Source organism: Carettochelys insculpta, chromosome 3, assembly GCF_033958435.1.
Source record: "Carettochelys insculpta isolate YL-2023 chromosome 3, ASM3395843v1, whole genome shotgun sequence".
Taxonomy (NCBI): Eukaryota; Metazoa; Chordata; order Testudines; family Carettochelyidae; genus Carettochelys; species Carettochelys insculpta.
The window spans coordinates 189767560-189792420 of record NC_134139.1 but is presented as its reverse complement, the minus strand read 5'-3'; the positions used below and the strand labels follow the sequence as shown (position 1 = coordinate 189792420).

Here is a 24861-nt window from a genome sequence, read left to right as displayed (position 1 = left end):
GAGGTGCAAGAGAAACACCATAAGCTCCTCAAAAATCTGAGACCTCCGGCCTCCTCCAAAATAGCAATACCGCTTGACGAAGCAATCTTGGAGTCCACCACTATGATATGACAGACCCCTGCGACTATTCCGCCTGTCCACAAGAGAGCGGACAAGAAATACTTCGTGCTGGCGAAGGGCATGGAGTTCCTGTTCAGCCACCCACAACCAAATTCTTTGGTGGTAGAGTCGTCACAACAAAGATCAAAGACATCTCAATTCAAGACGGGGAACAGACAAAGATGCCAAGAAGCTAGAGCTGTTCGGCAGAAAGGTCTACTCCTCCTCCACACTACTGTTGCGAATGGCAAATTACGCAGCGCATCTAGCGAATCACAATTTCGACAACTACACTAGGTTAACCTCCCTCATGGACTCGCTTCCAGAGGACAAGAAACCGGTGCTCAAGGCCGTCGTGCAAGAAGGCTACGCGGCCTCGAGGACGGGAGTTCAGATCGCCCTGGATGTTGCGGACACAGCAGCACGCTCCACAGCCACGGCAGTGGTGATGCGAAGGGAGTCCTGGCTCCAGACTTCGGGTATACCGAGGGATCTGCAGGCAAAGATAGTCGATCTTCCCTTCGACTCGCAGAAGCTGTTTGCTGAATCAACTGACTCGGTCCTTCATTCCAGTAAAGATTCAAGAGCCACGCTTAGGACCCTGGGGATTTACACCCCTCCATACAGAAAGAAAAAGTACTACCCTCAACAAAGACGGTACCAGTACCAGCAACAGCGTCCCCAGTACCACAGGGGTTACGAGCAAGGGCGACATCAACAGCATCAGCAGTACAGAACTCCCAGGCGACATTCCCAACAGAGCCATGCGTCCTCGGGGCAGGGCCAAAGGCCACAAGTTTGACACACAGATCCAGGGCTGCGCCATCACTACCATCGCACAAGGTCATCCGAAGCGGTTATTCCACCATCGCCTCCGACCATTCTATGACCAGTGGCAAAGGATCACCACAGACAAATGGGTGCTGGAGATCATAGCCACAGGGTACGCCATCCCCTTCCAGTCGCTCCCACCGCCACGACCTCCACCCAGGCCCCATCTCCAGGAGGCCTCCCACGTAGCGAGGCTCAAGCAGGAGGTAGACCATCTCATGCTCATAGGGGCAGTGGAAAGAGTGCCGGAGCAACTGCAAGGGAAAGGGTTCTACTCGAGGTACTTCCTCACGGAGAAAAAGACAGGAGGCTGGAGGCCCATCTTAGATCTTCGAGGCCTCAACCGGTACCTGCGCAAGCAATGCTTTCGGATGATCACAGTCGCTTCCATCCTTACGGCACTAGACGATGGAGATTGGTTCGCAGCCCTCGACTTACAAGACGCGTATTTTCACATAACTATCCATCCGGCTCACCGGCGATTCCTCCGGTTCATGGTAGGCAAAGAACATTTTCAATACAAGGTCCTACCGTTTGGCCTCTCCTCGGCCCCCAGAGTCTTCACCAAGACGTTGGCAGTGGTGTCAGCCTACCTGCACAGACAGGGGGTATTTATATTCCCGTATCTGGAGGACTGCCTACTCAAAGGGGCCTCGAAGGAGGAGGTACTACGCATGATACGCGTCACAGCAGGCACGTTCTCTTCGCTCGGCCTGGTTATCAATCTGGCAAAATCAAAGATAGACCCCACACAGGACATAGAGTTCATAGGGGCACGCATAAATTCTATTACAGCGAGAGTGTATCTACCAGAGACACGCTTTCGGGCCATCGGCTCCCTCGTGCAAGTCATCACCTTCAGCCCTACGGTGCCGGTTCTGACGTGCTTACAGCTGCTGGGCCACATGGCAGCAGCGACGTTCGTAGTACAGAACGCCAGGTTACACATGCGCAGCATGCAGCACTGGCTGGCGAGCGTATACAAACCGGCAGCACACACCGTTCACAGGGTGGTGTCGCCCACAGCAGAGGTGCGCAAATCCCTGCAATGGTGGGTAAACCCCAAGAACTTGCTAACTGGGGTACCCTTCCACCAACCACAAATATCGGTTTTTCTTACTACAGATGCCTCCTTCATAGGGTGGGGAGCACACATGGGCGAAGAGGTGACGCAAGGACTGTGGTCCTCCACGGAGCAGTCACTGCACATAAATATACTGGAGCTCAGAGCAGTGTTCAACGCCTGCAGACACTTTCGAGACCATATACAAGGCAAAGTAGTTGGGATCAGTACAGACAATACCTCCACCATGTTTTATATAAATCGGCAAGGAGGAGCTCGGTCCCGTGCCTCATGTGCGGAAGCAGTCCGGTTGTGGAACTGTTGCATCGCCAACAATATAACCTTGAAAGCCTCGTACTTACCAGGCGCTCACAATGTGAAGGCAGACAAGCTGAGCAGGCGTTTCGCACTCACGCACGAGTGGCAGATCTGTCCCGATCTGCTATGACCAATTTTTCACGCATGGGGTTTTCCCCAGATAGACCTGTTTGCCACTCAACACAACAAGAAGTGTCCACGATTCTGCTCCAGGGCAGGACTGGGACGGGGGTCCCTGGGGGACGCATTCGCGATCTCCTGGAGGGTCCCCCTTCTTTACGCTTTTCCTCCCACAGTGCTGATCCACAAAGTCTTGCAGAAAGCCAGGAGGGAAGGAGCCCGAATGATCTTGATAGTCCCAATGTGGGATCGACAGCAATGGTTCCCCCTACTCCTGCGCATCTCGGACCGTCCACCGATGCCCCTTCCGGTGGCGCCGGATCTGCTCACGCAAGCCCAGGGGTCCATAGTGCATCCGCACCCCCAAGGCCTGCGACTACAAGCGTGGTTAATCCATGGCTCAGCTCCCTAGAGAGCACATGTACGGAGGAAGTGCAACAAGTCCTAGAAAGTAGCAGGAGGACTTCCACCAGGAAGACCTACAAGCAGAAGTGGATTCGCTTCACGGCATGATGTTCTACCAAACAGCTAGCCCCCCTTTCGGTGCCTATACCTGTAATATTAGAGTATATACTGGACCTCAAGAGAGGAGGACTCTCACTGTCCTCGTTAAAGGTCCACCTTGCCGTCATTTCGGCTTTCAGACACGAAGAGGAAGGGCACATGGTGTTCGCCCGTCCCATGGTTACCTGGTTCCTCAAACGGTTGGTAAACCTATACCCCCCTCGGAAACCGATTCCACCTTCGTGGAATTTGGACCTGGTGCTTAATGCGCTAACGGGACCAGCGTTCGAGCCTTTGGCCACGGTTTTCCTCCGCCTCCTTACGATAAAGATGACCTTTCTTCTCGCAATCACATCAGCTCGCAGGGTGAGCGAGCTTGCAGCAGTTATGGCAACGCCACCCTACACTGTTTTTTCCAAGGAGGCGGTAACCATACAGCTGCATCCAGCCTTAGTTCCTAAAGTTTCTTCTGAGTTTCATATTAACGAACCTATTGTTTTACCCTCGTTTTATCCAAAGCCTCATAACTCTAACAAAGAGGCGCGCCTACACCTCCTGGACGTGAGGAGGGCGCTAGCCTTCTATATAGACAGGACCAAGTCCTTCCGGAAAACGGATAGACTCCTAGTCTCTCTCGCTTCCAAATCGAAAGGAGAAGGTCTCTCTTCGCAGAGAATCTCAAAGCACATCGTATTCTGCTTAAAAATGTGCTACGAACTCAAAAAGACTCCTTTACTGGCCACGCCAGGGCTCATTCCACTAGGGCGGTGGCGGCATCAACAGCCTTTTTCAAGGGCGTTGCGCTAAAAGACATTTGCAGAGCGGCGACCTGGTCATTCTATGACACCTTCGCCAAACATTACACCCTTCACAGGGTATTCCAAGAGGATACCCGTCTCTCGACAGCGGTCCTCTCGGGGACAAGCTGCACATGATCCGATTACCCACCTCCTATCTTGGGTTACTGCTGGGTAGTCACCTAATGTGGAGCACCCACGGGGACACTTGAAGAAGAAAGAGAGGTTACTCACCGTAGTAACGGTGGTTCTTTGAGATGTGTCCGCGTGGGTGCTCCACTACCCGCCCATCCTCCCCGCTTCGGATCTCTGTTTAGTGTTTTGCAGGAGCATCCGAGGCGGTTGGTCAAGGAACTGGCGGGGACCGGATCGCGCATGTGGCTAGGAGTGCGCAAGGGAGTGGCGCGCACCGGCGCATGCGCGGTCCGGCATAAACTGCTTGGAAGATCCGATCTGCGGCGCCGGGCGAGCCCGACACCTAATGTGGAGCACCCACGGGGACACATCTCGAAGAACCACCGTTACTACGGTGAGTAACCTTTCTTTTTGTGTTGAATATCCATCTGAGCATTGAGCTTCCAAAATAAGTCTTCAAACCAGCACCTTTGTGAATCTGAAGTTGGTCAAACACTTCAGTTTGTAAGGTGCTGTGGACTATGGCACTGTAGATAAGCGTTAACCATGGGATCATACTCGTTGTACTAATAGGAAACTCAGTTGTGTTTCCGGTCACATTTAGAGTGCTCTGTAGAAACAACAGCTGTATCATAGCTGCCCCCAAGATGGCCTCTGGAAATCCCTGCCAAGTGCCCCAATCTTGCCCGTTTATGCAGGCACTTAATTTTGCACATAACTTGGGGAAATCAGTTGGATTCCTCATGTTTATCACTCAGAGGGTTGGAGCCAAAGTTTTAGTCTCCACTTTGAACTTCCAAGCAGTTTTCTTGTCCTTCCAGATACTTCAGCATCTTTTCATCCTCTGCTAGAACTGTAAGGGACTTTGAGATGTCACTGAGTTCAGTCCCCTGCGCTCAAGGCAGAACCAATCACTATCCCTTGCTGCTATTTAAGATCATTACTACTTGTCCTACCATCAGAGATTAAACTTTCATTCACGTTACATTTGTTTATGTTTTCCTGACAACAAAATCATTCTTGCTAATGTATGTTCTTTTGACTTTTCAAAATGAATGTTGCAAGCAGGACCCCAGTAATGCAAATGTACTGGTTCTTAGCTTTATTCATGTGAGCAGTTTCTTTGAAGTTGATTAAGCAGAGCCTCAGGTGGTAATTAGTGTAGTTGCATTTAATCAATGGAATTGTGGCAGTTTACATCATTTGAGAATGTAGCCCAAGGATACTACTCACAAGAGGAAAGTTAAGCACACGTGTTTTTGCAGGATCAGGGCCTAGAAGAATTGTAGGTAATAGGCGAAAGTCCTTTGAAGTGCGCACGACAGATCAAGTTTTGATTTTTTTTTTTTTTTTTTTTATTTACTTGACTGAATTAAAAAAATATATTAGATCTCTAACCCTGAGTCTGGTACGTGGTAGACTATTCCAGCAGAGGGCACTTAAGCACCATCTCAAATTATTTTGCAAGGTATAATAATATGCAAGCTTCCAGGTAGCAGACTAGTATGCTTCGGACATAGTACACTCATCCCTCGTTAAACAAGTACTATATTTACGAGTGCTCGCTTCACCGAGGGACACACTTACCTACCCTAGTTCACTCTGCGAGTGAACCTCCCCTGCTCATACGACCCTTACCCTCCTCCCCCTGGCTCCAACCCCCGAGTCTGACCCTCCCCACAGCCCCAACCTGCTGCAGCCTGACCCCCTGTTGGCCCTGCAGCTTGACACCCACTGCTGCCTGCACTCCCCGTGGCCCCACAGCCCCAAACTGTGGCAGCCCGATGCCCCTGCTGGCCCCGCCGCCAGACCTCTGCCCGCCGCTTGCCCCCCCCCCCCGTAGCCGTAAACCACAGCAGCCAGGCCCCCTTATTGGCCCTGCTGCCTGTACCCCTGGTGACCCCGCAGTCTGACCCCCCTGCAGGCTCAGCAGCCTGAGCTCGTGGCTGCCTGTACGCCCCGCGGCCAGATCCGCCCCCCACCGCTTGTATGCCCTGGGGCCAGACCCCCCCTGCGGCCGCCTGTACGCCCCCAGCCAGACCTCTTCCCCCCCCATAGCCAGAATGCTCTGTGCTGCCTGTACCCCCCCAAAGCCCCGAGGCCAGACCCCCCGTAATCCCCATGGCTGCCTGTACCCCCTGCAGCCAGGCACCCCCCCCACCACCCGTGACCCCCGTGGCCATACCCCTCTGCAGCTGCCTGTACCCCCCGCAGCCCTGCAGCCAGGCACCCCCCACCACCACCCGTGACCCCCGTGGCCATACCCCTCTGCAGCTGCCTGTACCGCTCCACGGCCGCTTGTACCCTGCATGGCCAGACCCCTCCCTCTGCGGCCAGACTGCTCCATGGCCGCTTGTATTCCCCGCGTCCCGCAGCTAGACCCTGCCCCCACCACCTGTAACCCCCGCGGCCAGACCCCCCCACCTCCGCCTGTAACCTCGCCGGCCTGACCCCCGCTGGCCCCATGGATACAAACCTCCGTAGCCAGACCCCCTTGCCAGCCCGCACCCAGACAGCCAGACCCTCCCACCTTTTAGCCCTCCCTCCTGCTCACAGCCCTAAACTACCCCCAGCCCAAGGTTCACTCACCTTTCAAAACCAGCGCCACGTGCTGCCACTTCTTCCCCCAGTTGGGAGCCCTAGGAACTAATCAGAGACTTTTACATGTAATTTAATAGGAATTTAGTGTCCCTCTTACGAGTTTCTGCCTACAAGCAGAAAGCTGGGAATCAATTGTGCTGGTGAAGCGAGGGATGAGTGTATTTGCAATGATTTGGCTTGTGTTGGAATCGTAACATTTTCTGGGGTTTTACACTGGGCAATACTGCGCCACTGTGTGCACGTAATTAATTAGGTACACGTGCTTTTACTGTATTTATTTACTTTATTTCATAAAAAAACTTCTGCTTGAAAGCTGCTGTCATTCCAACTTATGCCCACAAGAGGGCACTGTGGTGCTAGACCAGAGCAGTAGCTCCCAGCAGCTTGGGGAAGGGAGAAAGCCTGGACAGCCTCCTTCCCCACACGTGCCAGGCCAAATGAGGAGACGGTGTGGGGGTGCTGGGTGGAGGTCTGACAGGGGCTCATAAGAGATAGTGGGGGAGGAAAAACTGGGGCAGGGGAGTGGAGACATAGGGAGGTGATGGGAAGGGGATGCAAGATCATGTTGGGGCAGAGGGTGACTGAGTGGGGGCACAGATGGGGACAGGAAGAAGGGGTGCAGGACCACATAGGCTCAAGGGGGGTTGAGTGGGGCAAAGAGATGCATAGGGACAGGTAGGGGGAGTTCAAGGCGCCATGGAGATGGGGCAGTGGGTGTCTGAGTGGAGGTGCAGGGGAACATGGGGCCAGGAGTGCAAGAACACATGGGGCTGCAGGTACATTTAGGGAAGGAGCCGATGTGACTGAGTGGGAGAGGCTGGGATCAGTCACAGTCTACATGGGGGAGGCTCCCTAGGATTCCCTTCTTCTCCTCCACCTAAAGTAACCTGTACTGTACCTAACCCAAAATAACCCCATCTGTCCCCAACACCCTCCAAGTTCACACCCCTACTCTTTCTCAGCAATTATTTCCCTCTCCCGCTGCACCTCCGGTACCTCTGCTCCCACAAGCCTTGGCAGTGCTTCTAAGGGATGTGGGAAATACATAAAGCCCTGGAAATCCACGGATATGGATGTGGCAATCTGCAGCTCAAGTTTTGTATATGCAAATGCGGCTGTGGATACAAATTTTGCATCTAGAACCTTACAAATTGGTGAATACCCACTTTATATCTGCAGAGATACGCCTCCCTAGGTGTCAGTGCAGCTATCCGTGGTTCATTGTTGTGGATGCAGATCATAGAATCCTAGGGCTGGAAGGGACCTCGGGAGGTCATCTAGTTCAGCCTCCTGCCCGTAGCAGGATCAACCCCAAATAAATCATCCCAGCCATAACTATGTCAAGCTGGGACTTAAAAACCTCTAGGGATGGAGATTCCACGACTTCTCTAGGTAATGCATTCTAGTTCTTCACTACCCTCCTGATGAAACAGTTTTTCCTAATGTCCAAACTCCAGCTCTCTCTCTGTAACTTCAGACCATTGCTCCTTGTTCTGCCACCTGTCATAACTGATAACAGTTTCTCTCCATCCTCTTTAGAGCCCCTTTTCAGGAAGTGGAATGCTGCTATCAAATCACTCCTCAGTCTTCTCTTCTGCAAATTAAATAAGCCCCAAATCTCTCAGCCTTTCCTCATAGGTCATGTGCTCCAGACCCCTAATCATTTTCGTTGCCTTCCACTGAACCCTCTCCAATGCGTCCACATCCTTTCTGTACTGGGGCAGCCCAGAATTGGACGCAGTACTCCAGATGTGGCCTCACCAGTGCTGAATAGAGGAGAGTAATAACTTCTCTAGATCTGCTGGAAATGCTTCTCCTAACATGCCCCAATATACCAATTGCAGAATCAAATTTTGTATCTGTGAAGAGTTCTAGAAATACAATTATGTATTATGATTTAAATGAATTATTACATAAAAGCTCTGTATTAATATGCCTAGTAGGGAAATTATTTGTAAAATAACACTTCTTGCATCTTTTTTGGTGTCTGTATTGTTGCAGACATACTTGCTTGTTTCAAAAGGTATTTTGAAATAAGTGATCAAAAATAATTGAAACAGGTATGATTATATTGTGTTTATTTTGACAAATATGTAGAATTTTGCAGGATATGAAGGTATTATATGTAGAATTTTTAATTTTTGTGACAGAATTTTTAATTTTTTGGCATAAAATTGCCTTACGAATAACATTTATAGTGGTCCACTGGATCTGAGGCTACATGTACCTTGGCATTTAGCCAAATTCAATTCATAATGATTGCTTGCACTCAGTTTACCAAGCAATCCAGTTTACTCTGACCTTTCTTCTTCATAATTTATTCCTTCTCTAATTTCTGTGGCATCCGCAACCTTTATCAGTAATGATTTTGTTTTCTTTCAGATCATGGATAAAATTAAGTAGTGTAGAGCCAAGAACTGATCATTGAGGGACCTTACTGGAGAAACACCCACTTGATGACTTCATAGCCCTTGATCAAATCACCTCTTATCTTTCTTTTGGCTTAATTGAACAGAGGTATTGACAAGTTCTGAGGTTCTGTGCTGGTCATGAGGCACATCAGATGCACAATGTAGCAGACATTTAAGCACCAACAGCATAGGGCAGCTACCCACCAGGTTGGCAAATCTGCCTTGAAGAAGAGCAGCAAGCTGGGAGAAAGATCCCTGCAGCTTTTTCCACTAGGAGAGGCTCCCGTCACTCTTACGGCAGGCAGCAAAGAGTCAGTTTGTAGGTAAACATTAGGGGTCTGTACTTCCAAAGAAAAAGTCTTGAGTTCTGGTCCCCTCCCCATGCTACCTAGGATAGTGGGGCTTGGGGTTTGGCTGCCCCACTCAGGGAAGCAGTACTCAGTCTGTAATCCCACTTTCCTCGAGTCATGTAGTAATTTTTGTTGTCAGAAGGGGGTTGTGATGCAGTGAAGTTTGAGAACTCCTGACGTAGGGGATCACAACGAGGCTGTGTGATGAACTGCAAAGATGACAAATTGTCGTCAGTCCAGATAGCAAGCTTTTTGGTACTGCATCTTTTGTACTGTGACATACAAGTACATGTTTCATGAAGTATAACTCCCTGCATATATGCTGTCTGTCCTTTATGCTTGTCTGGTCATAAACTAATACAGTAGGCGTATTTCATTACAGGTCTCTAAGAAGTACAGCGAGATAGACGACTTTTATCAAAAGCTGACTGCCCGCTATCCTCAGGCCTCTCTCCCACCATTACCAAGGAAAGCTCTGTTTGTTGGGGAATCCGATATCCGAGAACGAAGAATGGTGTTCAATGATATCATGAGGCTCATTTCCAAAGATTTGAAACTTGCAATGAGTCCTGAATTACTGGAATTCTTAGGTAACTAAAAGAAACATCTTGCACACACAAGCCTGTTAAAATGCTATCAATGCAAGCACTCAAAAGTTAGGAAATACCATAATTAAGGTCTCCTCTGCAACCTCTATTCACTCCCCTTTGTACATATGCATTATGGTACAGTCTTTAATGGCATGATTGCATCCTCTTTTTTCCTTGCCACATTCTTTGCACAGGATGGGCCTGCTCTGGAGATGAATGAGGGCTGCATATTGGAGAGGCTGTTGTCTGTAGAACTTGCTTTATTTGTTGCTGAAGTTGGAAGACGTGTAGCGAAAGAGGCAGGGGTTGCAGGAAGAGAAAGGATGATCTTATGGCTTAGGCCATGGAATGCCACCCTGGAAAATTGGATTCTGTCCCCCCACCTCCTGTAGGGTTCCTGTGTGATCTGGCCAAGTCACTTAAACCAATCTTTTCACGTACTGTCACTGGTAATGTGCTCCTCTTTTTCTGTGTGAATGACCTTGTGGTGCTGTGGTCTGATTTGCAGAAATGCTGAGCACGCACAGATGCAGCTGACATCAGTGGGAACTGTGCCATGAACATTTAAAATGCTGTGTAATGCTCTGTAAAACCAGGCCTTAGGCATCTCAGAGTAGACACCCAATATCAACGAATGCCATGTCGTCGTCATCATCATCATTGTCCTTTATGCCTACTGGAGTGTACGGCAGCAACAAAGGTCCTCCACTTCTGTCTGTCACTGGCCAGCCTCTCAATAGTGCCCCAAGTGTGATTCATGCTCTTCATTTCTACTTCAGTGATCCAGTGCCATGTTGTTCTGGGTTGTCCTCATTTCTGCTTCCCTTCAGGATTCCAGTGCACAGCAGTCTTTGCGATGGAGCTTCCATCATTCCTGAGCACATGCCCAATCCATCTCCAGCATCTTTTCATAATGATGGTGGCCAAGTCATCTTGCTTGCACTGTGCAAGCAGGTCCTGATTTGAAATTATTCTTGGCCAAAAAATAGGGAGGATCCTCCAAAGACTTCTGGTGTGAAAGGTCAACAATTTACCGAGGTCATACTCTGTCATCCACCAGCATTCTGTTCCATCTCCAGTTCGGTGTGGATGCTGTACTATGATGACTTCCATATGGCATTCACACTCATGAAGAAGTTTCTGGTTTTACTGAGACTTCTCTGAATATCACCTCTGATGCCTCCATCTTATCTGATGATACTGCCCAAATATGTAAAGCTCTCTGTGGCAGGTAGGTTGTGGCCATCGATCTTGACTGATTCTGGTGCCTCAATGTTTAGGGTCATGACTTCTGTTTTCTTCTGGCTAACTCTTACTCCGACCTGTTTTCCGAAAGTATAGAGTCAATTTATCTTCTCTTGCATATGACAATGTGTATGGGAGAGCAACACAAAGTTGTTAGCAAAATCAGGGTCCTCTAGTGTGGAGAAAATGGACCATCTGTTGCCTCTTGGCTCATCTTCTGTCATACGCCACATGACCCAGTATATGACTAAGTTAAAAAGCATTGGAAACATAAGGCATCCCTGCCTTACTCCAGCCTGAACTTTGAAGCACAGATCGTTTCCCATGCTACATGTGAAATTGTTATAAAAACTCTTGATAAGCTGTACTGTGTGTGGTATTCCATATGCTCTCAAAATACGCCAAAGACTATCCCGATGAATGCTGTCAAAGGCTTTTTCAAAACCAAGTAAGCTGATGAACATCAGCTTCTGCCATTCAATGCATTACTCGGTGATGTTATGCAGGACAAAAATTTGATCGACACACCCCCTTCCTTTGTGGAAGCCAGCTTGTTCTTTCCTCAGTTATTTGTCAACAGCATCTGAGATCTGCTGAATAATGATCTTAGCAATGATCTTGCTTGGCACTGAGAGGAGAGTAATGCCATGCCAGTTACAGTCATTGAGTGCTCCTTTCTTGGGTATCTTAAAAATTATTCCATTAGTCCATTCCTCTGGCATCTGCTCCTCTTCCCATATTGCTGTAAAGACCGGTTGGAAAGTAGTGGCTGCAAGTTCTGGTTCTGCCTTGAGCAATTCAGCACTGAGGTTGTCATGTCCTGGAGCTTTACCATTGTTTAAGGATCTTATTACAATTCTAATTTCCTCCATTTTTGGTGGAGCACTACGTATGTTAAGAACTATTTCTACTTCTAGAACATGGACGACTTCTTCTTCTGGTGGTGGCCTGTGTAGAACTTCCTGAAAGTATTCTGCCCAATAAGCCTCTTGTTTCCTCTCTGTTGTATGTAGATTTCCTTGTTTGTCCATGACAGGGACACATGTACTGCCGTGATTCTTACTTCGAACAAGTTTGATGGGGGCTTTTTCTAGGTCAGGGTTGCTAGCCCTGAGCCAACCCCCCAATCCTGTACATGCTTAGTTTGGCTTCTCCCACCTTGACCTTTCCAGCTTGGGTGAACCTACCAGAAGGACTAAGCTCCTGCTGGCATAGCTCCCGGGGTTGCAAGAGCACGCAAGCCACCCTGCCCTTACAAGGCGTATGCACAGGGGGAAGAACACTATGTAAAAGGAGGATCATACGCCCACTTTCCTCACAGGGGTGTTGTAAAAGTCAGTAATTAATGCAGGGGTGAGTGGTTTTTTTTTATATTGGGCCCTCCTTTTCGTTACTGCAGTTAGAAGCCTCCTCCCCCCGCCCCCCAACCTCTTTAATGTAATCCAAGCTAATGGAGATTTTGGTTATGATCGTATAGGAAAAAAAAAACAAAAAACAAACCTTTTCGTCACATGTAAGAAGATACGTGTGTAGAAAGTAAAACTTTATTACTCTTTATATACACATATGTAAAACCAGTAACATATTCCGACATTTTTAATGAGATAGATGTGCCTGAGACCCAGCAGCCAACTGTGCTCACCCCCCACCCCCACCCACCACAGGAAATTTTATGTCTCCCTGAGGGGTCCCGTTCCCTACGTTGAGCACCCTTGACTTGATGTCTGTAAAGCACGTGGATCCGATAGCGATGAATGCCATCGGAAAGCCCCTAAGGAAATTAATAATTTTGCCTTCATGGTAGGATTCACAGTAAATACGGCTTGGGGCTGCACACTGAACAATGAGGAGAAGAGACAGTATTGAATAGCTGCTCACAAAACAAATGAAACAGAGGGTCCTGTGTTTAAAGAATGTAATCAAATAATTAAAGACTGTATCATAATGCATACTCCCCAGGGGCTGCACCAGTAATCTTAATTCTGGTATTTCCTGACTTTGGGGTGTTTGACATTGTATCATTAATAATGTTCTTGTAATGGAATATTTTTGTGTGTACTTGCTTAAGTTTTTTAAAAATCAAATGGGGAAAAATTAGTTCTGACATATGGCATTAGATAGACACCCACAAGGATTATCTTAAGAGTTGGAACGTTAATGCCCACTCACCAGACATTGGGCACGAGTGAATGGAGTAAATGAGAGCAGTAGTAGGCCATTATCCTCTCTGTGGACGTGCACTAGAGGGGGATGCAATACATTGTTGGAGGATTTCACAGATATTTTCCATCAGCAAAGGAATAATGGCACTTGTGAAGCTTGGGTTCTGGAGTACTGCATGCTCTAGAGGTTGTCAGAGTCACCTTATTGCACGCCCATTCCAGAACTCCCGGCTCTCCACCTAGTGCTGTCCTTCCCACCACTGATACTTTGTGTATTCTTCTTCACATTGCCCATATTTCACTGTTTGACGCCAATGTCGTTATACTGCGACATGTACAACTGAAAAAAAAATAAAACAAAACAGACTAAATTCTGAGCTCAGTTAGACTGGACAGTTGTTGAATAGGATCTGTGCTGTAGTGTGATTGGAGGTTGGGCAGCATCTCTGCATATCTGGTTTCTCATGGGTACCTGTTGAAGTAAATAAATTACTCTGTTGTACAGAACCAATTTCCCATGGAATTTTAAAGCTTTTTCTGAATAGCCTATTATGAAAATGCAATACATAAAATAATAAAATCTACCATTATACAATTTCTCCTACATGCTCTCCAAAGATGTCTTGCATATCCCAAGGGATGTGTGTGTCACAATTTGAGAACCCCAGTTCTAGGGGGAACAAGTCCCTTCTACCTGACTTAGATCTGTGTTTATATGTGTGAATTGAAGAATTGCATCACATATTTCTGTCAGCTTCATTTTTCATGAAGTGCAGGATTGTACTTTCAGTTCTCACCCTCTCCTGGGGTCTGACCTGAGAGCAGTTCAAATATGTTGTCAGTCCCAGATATTCCAGATCCAGAGGTACATGTAATGGCTTGTTAGTGGATAGGGGAACTAACTCTCTAATTCAGATTGTTGGATATAGTTGACAACAGCTGATTGTAGAGAGAGGAAATCTGTTGCCCAGCCTGACCATTGAGAGCAAGTGGGAGAAGTGAGAAAGTATGACTCTAAGTTTAAATTGTCTGTCTTAGTTATTTCTGCATTACTGTTTTTCTCAGGGACAAAATCTACTAGCGTAATTGATTTGAAAGGTAAAAATGTCCCTGAGAAGGACGAAGATGAAGAAAATGAGGCGTTAGATTTTTTCAAAGAGGAGAAGCCATCCAATGTAATTCCTCCACTTGGGTTAGTAAAAGATCAAGATGCTGAAGAAGAGGAGGAAGAAGATGTAGATCCTCTTGGCATAATCAGGTATGACTGGTTTCTTCCTTTGTTCATGCTATTTTTTGTAGATTTTTATGGGCCATGTTTCTGTCACACCATTGAAGCTGGAGTTGGAATAGTACACAACCATTGTGGGAGCAAGCAGGACACCACATGTGGGCTTTCATGTTCTTCTCCCTGACTCCAAAGAGCTCATATCATCCTGAGCATAAGCAACAAGATCTGGAGACTCACAATAATTAAATCAAGACCTACTTAAGTAGGTATCTAGGGTTGTTTATCTATCTTGTAATTCTAAGGCAGCTGTTTTCTTTATTTAAAACTGAAGTAGCTCACTAATTCCTCAGTCCACTTCTAACTGACAACACAAGCCCTGTGGCTAAGTTGGCTTAATGTCTTGCTCTGTAGCCAGGATTGTTGGCAGTGGCAGGAGTAATAGTGTCATTGTCAGCAGTGCCCAACTTGAGGTTTTTTAAAGGGTCATGAATTTCAGAAAATGTTAAACACCCTCCTTTGAAAATCAGTGTTCTGTAAAGGGTGTGAAGTAACGTTCCCTCTAATTTTTTATTGTATGCAGAATAAATTTTATCAAGTGCACCATAGCATATGTTAATGTGCACCACCAATAGAAACACAAGCTGCCTGCTGTGGGCTCTGTACGAATAATCTTGATGGCACCTGATTCTCTTGTGAGTGGCTCCTTAAGCACTCAGCTTACATGGAATATTGGTATCAAGTCAGACACCCAAAATCTCTAGTTGCTTCTGGCTTAGGACTTCCATGCTGTTCTGGAGTGGTTCCTCCTTAGGAATTGCTTGTGGGATCTTTCCTTTTCCTTTTCCCACTTAACTCTGACCATGATTTAACCTAAGGTCATTCCCAAGAGTAGGTTTCCTATGCTGCAGTTGGGCCAAACAGAGATGCTTAATTCTGGAAGCATGTTTTAGAGCTAATTGCCACTGTTAGGGCAAAATGCAATTACTAACCTGCAGACATTGTTCTTTTTAGTTAGTGGATTTTGTTCTTTGCTTGCCATTGGAATATTTTAACTGTTACTGATTTAGCAATTGAACAGGTTGTTTGCCAAGTATACAAATTGTTTCATTATAGAACAGTTTAAAAAAAAAAAGGTTAAATTGGTGCTCACAATGAAACTCTAGGTATTGCAATAGTACCCACAAAATGATCCTTAACTTAGCTGGTCGGTTTACAAAAGAAGCTTTCCTTTTTTGGATAGAAAATGATATTTTGAGTTTAAAAACATTTTGTTGGATTTCCTGCTTGTGCCAGAGATAAATTGCAAAGATTTCACAGTGCCAAGACAAACAAGATGTTTGCTTTTCTGTTCTTGCAGCTAAAATTCTGAATCTTTGGATCTCTTTAGGGCATTGGCAGATGAACAGATCTGGCACTTAAGCCTCATTTAGCTTCCCGTTCAACGTTTCTTTCCAAAGCAACATTCTTGTTGAAATCAATGGTGTTTTGCCTAAGTAAGAGCAAATAAGGCACTTAAAATAGGTGCTCAGCTACCATCTGCATTGTTGATGAATTTTTTTTAAAAAATCACGTTTTTAGCAATATACTCAAGCTTCACAGGTGGTGGTTCTGGCATTTAGCTAATCTCTTTCTTTTTCCAAGTTGTGCGTAGAGAGCACCAGTATTAAGGATGTTACAAAAACTATAAATTTAAAGTTGAAAGGATCAGTTTGAATCTGATTTTTGCTGCTGTGACTCTGGTGTAACTGCCCCAACTTCAGTGGGAATAACTCCTGTGTTACAACAAGGTCCTGGAGGTCAGAACCAGGCCTCACGTCTTGAGCAGCTTCTTTTGTGCCTACATTACTGATCTTATGTTATATATTTTTATTGATTATTAATTTGTTTTACCATGGTGCTTAGAAGACCAGGACCCCACTGTGTGAAGTGCTGTGCAAAAACATAAATATATGCTGAGCCCAGACTTCAGGCACTCTGCCATAATTAAAATCCACTGTAACATCTAAAATAAAATGCCCTGTAAATACCAGCCAATTTCTCACTTATCGAACCGCAAATAACATCTGTACATGGTGGTAACTCGTAGATGCACCTTTTACAAACACTCATTACTCTGGGTTTCCTCTGCTTGAGCCATGTGAGGCGCAGAAGTAAAACTCAGTCCCTTCTGGGTGAGATGAAGTCAATCTTAATTCTGCATTTTTCTGCTTGTTGTTGGTTATGATGATTTATCTGCACGTGTGACTGTGAAGGTCAAGTTGGCTCTGGAGCAGTTCTGGTTTATAGTGTAAATGTACAAGTTACCTTTTCAGAGGTGATTTTTTTTCCCAAGCCTTCTGGATTACACTGGCTTCTTCATGTGAGGGCAAATTTTATGAATCACATCTTTTTTTTTTTAATTTATTGTGTAGAATATGTGCTTGAATGCCATTAATTTTGTCCATATACCTGCCATGAAGGAACAGAGAGAGCCTACATTACAACCAAGAAGCTCAAACCATCTTAAAAGTGTTAAACTGTGTCTACATCTTCTGTGGCTTTGAATCAAATAAAGCTAAATTCATTGAGCAGCACGGAAACTGGGTGTGGAATGGTTGTGGAAAATCATGCCTGTGCCTCTGCAACTTGTGACGTTAAAGAGGGAGGGAAGGCAATAGAATAACAACAAAGGAAATGACCTGAGTGGTGAAGGCTGATGAAGGGTGGGAGGTGGGGGTGGAATGAAAACAGATACTGATGAATATATTAAAAAATACTTAAACAAATGTTAGAAGTAAAACACTCAGATGTCTAAATACAGAAACTATAGTGCTGTACGAAAGGGTCATAAAAAGGAAAAATAATCCTCAAAATCATACGACAGATTGAACCTCTCATCCATCACTCTCAGAACCTGATCAGTGTTGAATGAGAGAATTTGCCAGTCCACAGGAGGTCAATATTGTCTAGCAGCCTTACCAACACTTCCACTGCTTACAGGGCTCTTAGAAGATAATATTTAGGGGTAAATTACGGCTAAATAACAGCCCAGAACACTGAGAGCCAGGACTGGTGGCTGTAAACAAACTTTATGGGACCCTGGGAAGCTTGGCCACACCCATGATAAGTGGTCATCTGGCTTGCTAAAATCATGCCGGATCACCGATGGTTCTGGATGAGAAGGTGATGGACTAGAGAGCTTCAACCTCTATTTCCGTATTTAAGAGGTTTTAGTCAGTGAAAAACCTTTGAAAATGTGTAGCCAGCACTGCAGCAAGATGAACAAGTCAGAGTAGCAGATGTGGACAAGGTGAGGTAACTGAATTGTGTGTACGGCAGAATGGCTTTCTGTAGGTCCAGATGTGAAGCAGCTCACATACCACAGGCCTGCGCATGATGTTGCCATGCTTTATTTGGTAGCACTCCTATTTTTGGCCATAAAGCTGTAACTTAGGCTCATACCCAGTGCTTCTATGGCAGTACAATTCCAATAGGTGCTATTCAGCAAGTCACCTTTTGGATTAAGCTTTAAACTAGGGTTCATTCTCCATATCTCGGGTGACTATCCAGGTGGACATTAATAACCACCTTGTACTTTTCAGTTGGTAAACAGATAACAGCAGGGTGACCTCCTGTCAGCGTTCAAGACTATTTCTGAAGATAGGGTGGTTGACTCATTTGCACAGGCAATTGCCTCTGTCCGACATCGTTTTAAAGCTCTTTGGCCTCAGTGGCTCATAAAGGGAGCTATGTAAACCTGAATTTTGTTCTGTTCTGTGTTGTTTTGTGACCCAGATTAAACCTGTCACTTCATTTAGCTTTTATCTGCTCAAAATGTTATCCTAGTCAGAAGCAGTTCAAAATCTGTAATACATTCTTCTGATAAGGTTATCTGTTCTGTATACTGTGCTGCTTTCTTAAGACCCATTTCTGACTTTAATCATGCTCTAAATGGGGCCCTAGTTATGTCATGGAGTGGTTTGCTTTATCCAAAAACAAATATCTCAGAGGAATGAATTTTTTTTCTGTCTTCTCTCCCGTCTGCCCCAGTTCTGTTATTTTGGTACACTGTTACTTGCCAAGCAATAGGGTTATCATGAGCGTCTGTACAAATATTTTGACAGATCTATATACAGAAGTTGCAGATCCTCTTGAAGCAGACATTCTTAGCACAGAGTACCTGCTCTTTCAACACTTGCTCATCCAGTAGAGGATTGAGCCTATGGGGTGCTTCTTTTTGTTCCAGTGATGGATTTTTCACTAGGTTTTGTCTAGTTTCAGTATAAATTATTAGCAATGCTAGGTCCCCTTGTGCTGACATTTGAAATCTTCCTTTTCACGTTTGGTTTGTTTTCTCTCCTTTAGTGAGGCAGGCACTTCAGAATCTTGCTTTTAAGATTCTGTGATTTCTTCTTAGGCTCTGTCCTTGCTGACCCAAAAGGGAAAAAAGAAAGAGAGTGTGTTTACGACTTTTGGCTTGGATTAACTAAAACACGTTAGCTGGCCTGCTGCAAAATCCTGGAGACAAGGCTCTATAGCTTTACTTCGAGGTGAACTATGGCTTTGTCTATGCTGGCAAATGAGCGACAAAGCTTTTGTTGTTCACAGGTGGTTACTCCCTCCACCCCAAACGACAAAAGCTTTGCTGAGGCAAATGCTAGTGTAAAGCATGCTTTGTTGGAAGGTATAGGCAAGGTGCAGGGGTGCCTGAGCCCCTGTGCACCCTCTATGCACCGCCATTCCCTCACTGCCAGCCACTTACTTGCTCACGCTACTCTCAGCCTGCACCGCTCTGGGGGCTGGGGGTGGACTGCTCGCACTCACCAGAGGCAGTGGGACATGGGTGGAGCAAGGGTGGGAAGGGGTGGGGCAGGGGCATGTGGCCAGTGCCCCCCTGCCATCCGCACACCATTTGCATCTGTGGGCATTAACGCTTCCCTGCCAACAGCAAGTGGTGCTCATAGGTGATGAAAGTTTTTTGTCGGTGGAAGTGCTGTCACTGTTTATGCTGCCTGACTTTTAGTGACACGTCTGGAAAGCTACGATATGTTGAGTTGCAAGCTAGGAGAAACCAGCTGTTCGTGGCATGTGGAGTTGGTGAACAGCTTTGTTAGGTGCCTTGTCTCCATTTAGGATTTTGCAGTGTGTGAACTCTTTTTTTTAAAATCTATCTGTAAAGAAACTGCCTTTGTAACAGTGAAGACAAAGCCATGAGTGAAAGACATGTTCTTCTTCGAGTGGTCCCCGTGGGTGCTCCACAATAGGTGTCTGGCTTGCCCGGCGCCGCAGATCGGAAATCTTCCAGCAGTTTCTCCTGGATCGCGCATGCGCCGGCGTGCGCCGCCCCCCTGCGCGCCCCCAGCTGTGTGCGCGATCCGGTCCCCGCCAGTTCCTTCTCAACCGCCATCGGCTGCAGACGGAATCCACTCAGGCTAAGGCCAGAGTCAGATTACTTAGTGGTTTTTTTCCACGTGTAATTTGTTGTTTCGGTTATTTAAAAAAAAAAAAAAAAAAAAAAAAAGAGAGAGAAAGCAAAGACAAAGAGAATATCAGCAAAAAAAAGAAAAAAGAGAGGAGCGGAGAAGAGAAGAGCGGACGTGAAGGCCATTTAGGCCACCCGCTGCCCCGCAGGCCGGTGATCGCTATTTGGGGTGGAAAGGCACGGATTAAGTGCTAAGTACCCTATTACCAACAAAGGACTCACCGCAATGGCCTCTTCAGGTTTTAGAAAGTGGGAGTCATGCCGTGAAGCTATGCCGGCCTCCGTGGGGCATAGCGAAGGCATCCGACACCTGGGGGAATTACAGCTTACCCAGACGGGAGGACAGAGCAATGAGGCGTAAAATGCTCTTGTTGATAAGGCTCTCCAGCTGGACTTGCTGGAGAAGCCTCACCCAGAAGGGCCCTCTGAGTTGCATAAGCGGAGGGCAGCTTTTCTCTCTGACCCCCTCAGCGCAGAAACAGAGGAAACTTTCCCTGGCTCGATCCTTGCCGTGCGTTTGCAGCGAGCAGGACGAGTGGAGCACACAGCCACCAGCTGCATACTCAGGCAAGCGGCAGCGCGGCAGCGCACGTGGCAGAGGCTGAGCCTCCGATTATTCAACAGCCAGCACGCGCGGTGCCTAGAGCGTGAGCCAGGCAAGCGCCGGAACCGGTGGCACTGCCACAGGTGGCACAGACCCCCGCGGCACCAGCAGTGCAGGGCTGCCAGGCACGGAGCCTGCAGGCACCGGAGGGGGATACCCGCGCGGCACCGACAGCGGGGCCGAGATCCCCGGCACGGAAGGGGGCGGTGCCGGCCCCACAGCAGAGGGGCAAGGCAACATCAAAAACCCGGCGCCGCAGTCCATCTCTGCACAGGGCTGCGCTGCTGTTAGCACCAAGCCCTCGCCCTGTGATACACACGCCGCAGCAAAGGCCTGTGTCTCCACCGGCCCATCCAGAAAAAAGAAACAAAAAAAATCTCCTTCTCCGTTCCTCCAACCAATGTCACCATGGCTTGGGCCACCTTCGCCGTTTCTGGGATTGGATCCCCTGGCGTACTATCATAAGCCAGTCTCACCTCTATCTGTGTCGTCGTGGAGGTCTCGCTCTCCCAGACATCGGGGGTACACACCCCGCAAGTGGTCTAGGTGTCCATCCCCGGACCCTTGCCTGTGCTGCCATGGTCGTCCTTATCAGGCTGGACACAGACAAACCACAGGCCTACACCCAGGGGCAGGTCCCCCCCCCCCCGGCCGCTCAATACCCCCGTGGGCACTCCCGATTGGGGATGGAAACACAGTTGTCTAAAGGGGAGTTAATTTTAGAACCCCGAGACTTTCCTTCACGATCCTCCGGCGAGCAAGTGTATCATCGACCGCAGGAACCTGAGGGTTCAAGGGAGGTTTGCCTTAGTGGTTCCTCCTCATCCTCCCCAGATGAGGCCATGGACCCCGGGGACATCTCTCCCCCGGATGACTTTAAACAGTTTCAGGAGCCGTTTAGAAGGGTGGCTTTCACGCAAGACATTCAAACGGCAGAGGTGCAGGAGAAACATCACAAACTCCTGAAAAATTTGAGACCCCCGGCTTCATCCAAAATTGCTATTCCGCTGGACGAAGCTATTCTGGAGTCAGCCACTACTATATGGCAGACTCCGGCCTCTGTTCCGCCTACGAACAAGAGAGCGGATAAGAAGTACTTCTTCCCGGCAAAGGGCATGGAGTTCCTCTTCAGTCACCCACAACCAAATTCTTTGGTGGTCGGGTCGTCCCAGCAGAGGTCAAAGGCTTCTCAGTACAAATCGGGGGATCGGACAAAGATGCTAAGAAGCTAGAGCTGTTTGGCAGGAAGGTATATTCCTCTCCTATCCTGCAATTGAGAGTGACAAATTATGGGCACACCTAGCAAACCATAATTTTGATAATTACTCCGGGCTTACTCCCCTCATGGATTCACTTCCAGAAGATAAAAAGCCGGTGTTAAAGGCGATGGTTCAAGAGGGCTACGCCACATCGCAGACGGGAGTCCAGATTGCTCTGGATGTGGCGGACACGGCAGCACGTTCAACGGCTACAGCAGTGGTCATGCGTAGAGAATCCTGGCCCCAGACGGCGGGTATCTCGAGGGACCTACAGGCGAAGATCGTGGACCTTCCCTTTGATACACAAAAGCTGTTTGCGGACTCAACCGACTCGGTCCCTCACCCCAGTAAGGACTCGAGAGCTACACTTAGAACCTCGGGCATTTATACTCCCCCTGACAGGAGGGAAAACTTTTACCCTCAGCAAAGACGCTACGCTTACAACCACAGCGTGCTCAATATCAATGGGGCTACGGCCAAGGGCGCTATCAATAGAGGCAACAGTACAGAACTCCTAGGCGACATTCTTAACAAAGCCGTACGCCCTCGGGTCAGGCCCAAAGGCAACAAGTTTGATGGGTAGGTCAGGGGCTGCACTATCAATACCCTCGCTCAATGCCACTCTCATTTCATGTTCCATCATCGCCTCAGACCGTTCCACTCCCAATGGCAAAAGATCACCACAGACATATGGGTGCTGGAGATCATAGCCACGGGTTACGCGATCCCCTCCCAGTCACTTCCACCGACGAAGCCTCCCACCAGGCTTCACCTCAGGGACACTGCCACGAGGCGAGGCTCAAGCAGAAGGTGACTCACCTTATGTTCATAAGGGCGGTGGAAAGAGTGCCGGAATAATTCCAGGGGAAGGTTTTTATTCACACTACTTCCTACCAGAGAAGAAAACAGGACACTGGAGGCCATCTTAGATCTTCGGGGCCTCAACAGTTACTTGCGTAAGCAATGGTTTCGGATGATCACAGTTGCCTTGATACTCACGGCACTGGACGATGGAGACTGGGTTGCAGCACTCGATTTACGAGATGCTTACTTTCATATAATGATCCACCCGGCACACAGATGCTTCCTCCGCTTCACGGTCAGCCAGGAGTGCTTCCAGCACGGGGTTCTTCCGTTTGGCCTCTCCTCGGCCCCCAGAGTCTTTACCAAAACCCTGGCAGTGGTATCAGCCTACCTGCACAGACAGGGGGTGTTGTATTTTTCCCATATCTGGGCGACTGCCTGCTAAAAGGGACCTTGAAGGCAGAGGTCTCACGCATGATACGCATCACAGCGGAAACGTTTCTTCGCTGGGCCTAGTCATCAACCTCGCAAAGTCAAAGTCCGAACCCACACAACATATAGAGTTCATAGGGGCACGCATAAACTCTATCACAGCAAGGGTGTACCTACCCGACGCCCACTTCCGCGCAATCGGTTCGCTGGTGCAAGTCATTACATACAGCCCCACGGTGCCGGTCTTAACGTGCTTACAGCTGCTGGGCCATACGGCGGCAGCGACGTTTGTGGTACAGAATGCCAGGTTGCACATGTCAAGCCTGTAGCATTGGCTGGTGAGCGTTTACAAACCGGCATCCCACACTGTCCACAGGGTGGTGTCGCCCACAACAGACGTGTGCAGATCCCTGGTGTGGTGGGAAAACCCCGAGAATCTGCTAGTGGGGGGTGCCTTTTCACCAACCACAAATTTCTATTTTTTTCTTGCTACTGACGCCTCCCACATAGGATGGGGAGCGCACATCGGCGACAAGGTACCGCAAGGGCTATGGTCCCCTGCGGAACAGACACTGCACATAACCATGCTGGAGCTCAGAGCAGTGTTGGACGCCTGCAAACATTTTCGAGATTACCTACGTGGCAAAGTAGTCAGAATTCAATACCAACAATACCTCCACTATGTTTTACATCAATCGACAAGGAGGAGCACGATCCCATGCCCTGTGTGCGGAAGCAGTCCGATTGTAGAATTGGTGCATCGCCAACAACATAACGTTGAAAGCCTCGTACTTGCCGGGCGCTCACGCCATGAAAACAGATCAGCTGAGCAGGCGTTTTGCAATCACGCACGAATGGCAGATCCACTCCGATCTGCTACGGCACATTTTTCGTACATGGGGGTTTCCCCCAGATCGATCTGTTTGCCACAAGGTCTTGCACAAAGCCAGAAGGGAGAGAGCTCGCATGATACTCATAGTCCTGCTTGGGATCGGCAGCAATGGCTTCCCTTGCTTTTGCACATGTCAGACCGCCCACCGCTCCCTCTACCGGTGGCACCGGACTTACTCACGCAGGCTCAGGGGTTCTTAGTGCACCTGCACCCCCAGGGTCTGCACCTACAAGCATGGCTAATCCATGGCTCAGCTCTTTAAAGAGCACGTGTACAGAGGGAGTACAACAAGTCCTGGAATGAAACCGAAGGACCTCCACCAGGAGGACTTACAAGCAGAAATGGACTCAATTCACAGCCTGGTGTTCCGCCAAGCAGTTAGCTCCCCTTGACGTTCCTATAGCTGTAATACTAGAATACTTATTGGACTTCAAGAGAGGCGGGTTTTCTCTATCCTCGCTAAAGGTCCACCTCGCCGCTATATCAGCCTTTCGGCATACAGAGGAAGGGCCCACGGTATTCACCCATCCTATTGTTACCAGGTTCTAGAAGGGGCTGGTAAACCTGTACCCCCCTCGGAAACCGCTTCCACCATCGTGGAATTTGGACTTGGTGCTCAGCACACTATCGGGTCCACCTTTTGAACCATTAGCCACAGTTCCCATACGTCTCCTTATGATAAAAAAAAAAAAAAAAAAAAAACCCAAACAACCTTCCTCCTTGCTACTACGTCAGCCCGCAGGGTGAGTGAGCTCACGGCAGTGATGGCAACGCCGCACTGCACAGTATTCTCAAAGGAGGCGGTAACCTTAAAGCTGCACCCAGCCTTCGTTCCAAAAGTCTCTTCGGAGTCCAATCTTAACGAGCCAATAGTTTTACCCTCGTTTTACCCGAAGCCTCACAGCTCCGGCATGGAGGCACGCCTGCATCTCCTGGATGTGAGGAGGGCGTTGGC

At 48.0% G+C, this 24861-nt stretch overlaps 1 protein-coding gene across 1 annotated transcript in view; it reads left to right on the top strand.

Annotated features, from left to right (window-relative positions):
- The window catches only part of HS1BP3 (HCLS1 binding protein 3), a 100155-nt gene that overhangs the window by 18351 nt on the left and 56943 nt on the right, over positions 1-24861 (top strand). The window contains exons 3-4 of the mRNA XM_074991327.1: positions 9612-9819; positions 14292-14484. Coding sequence (XP_074847428.1) covers positions 9612-9819; positions 14292-14484 — 401 coding nt within the window. The remainder of the gene's footprint in view (positions 1-9611; positions 9820-14291; positions 14485-24861) is intronic.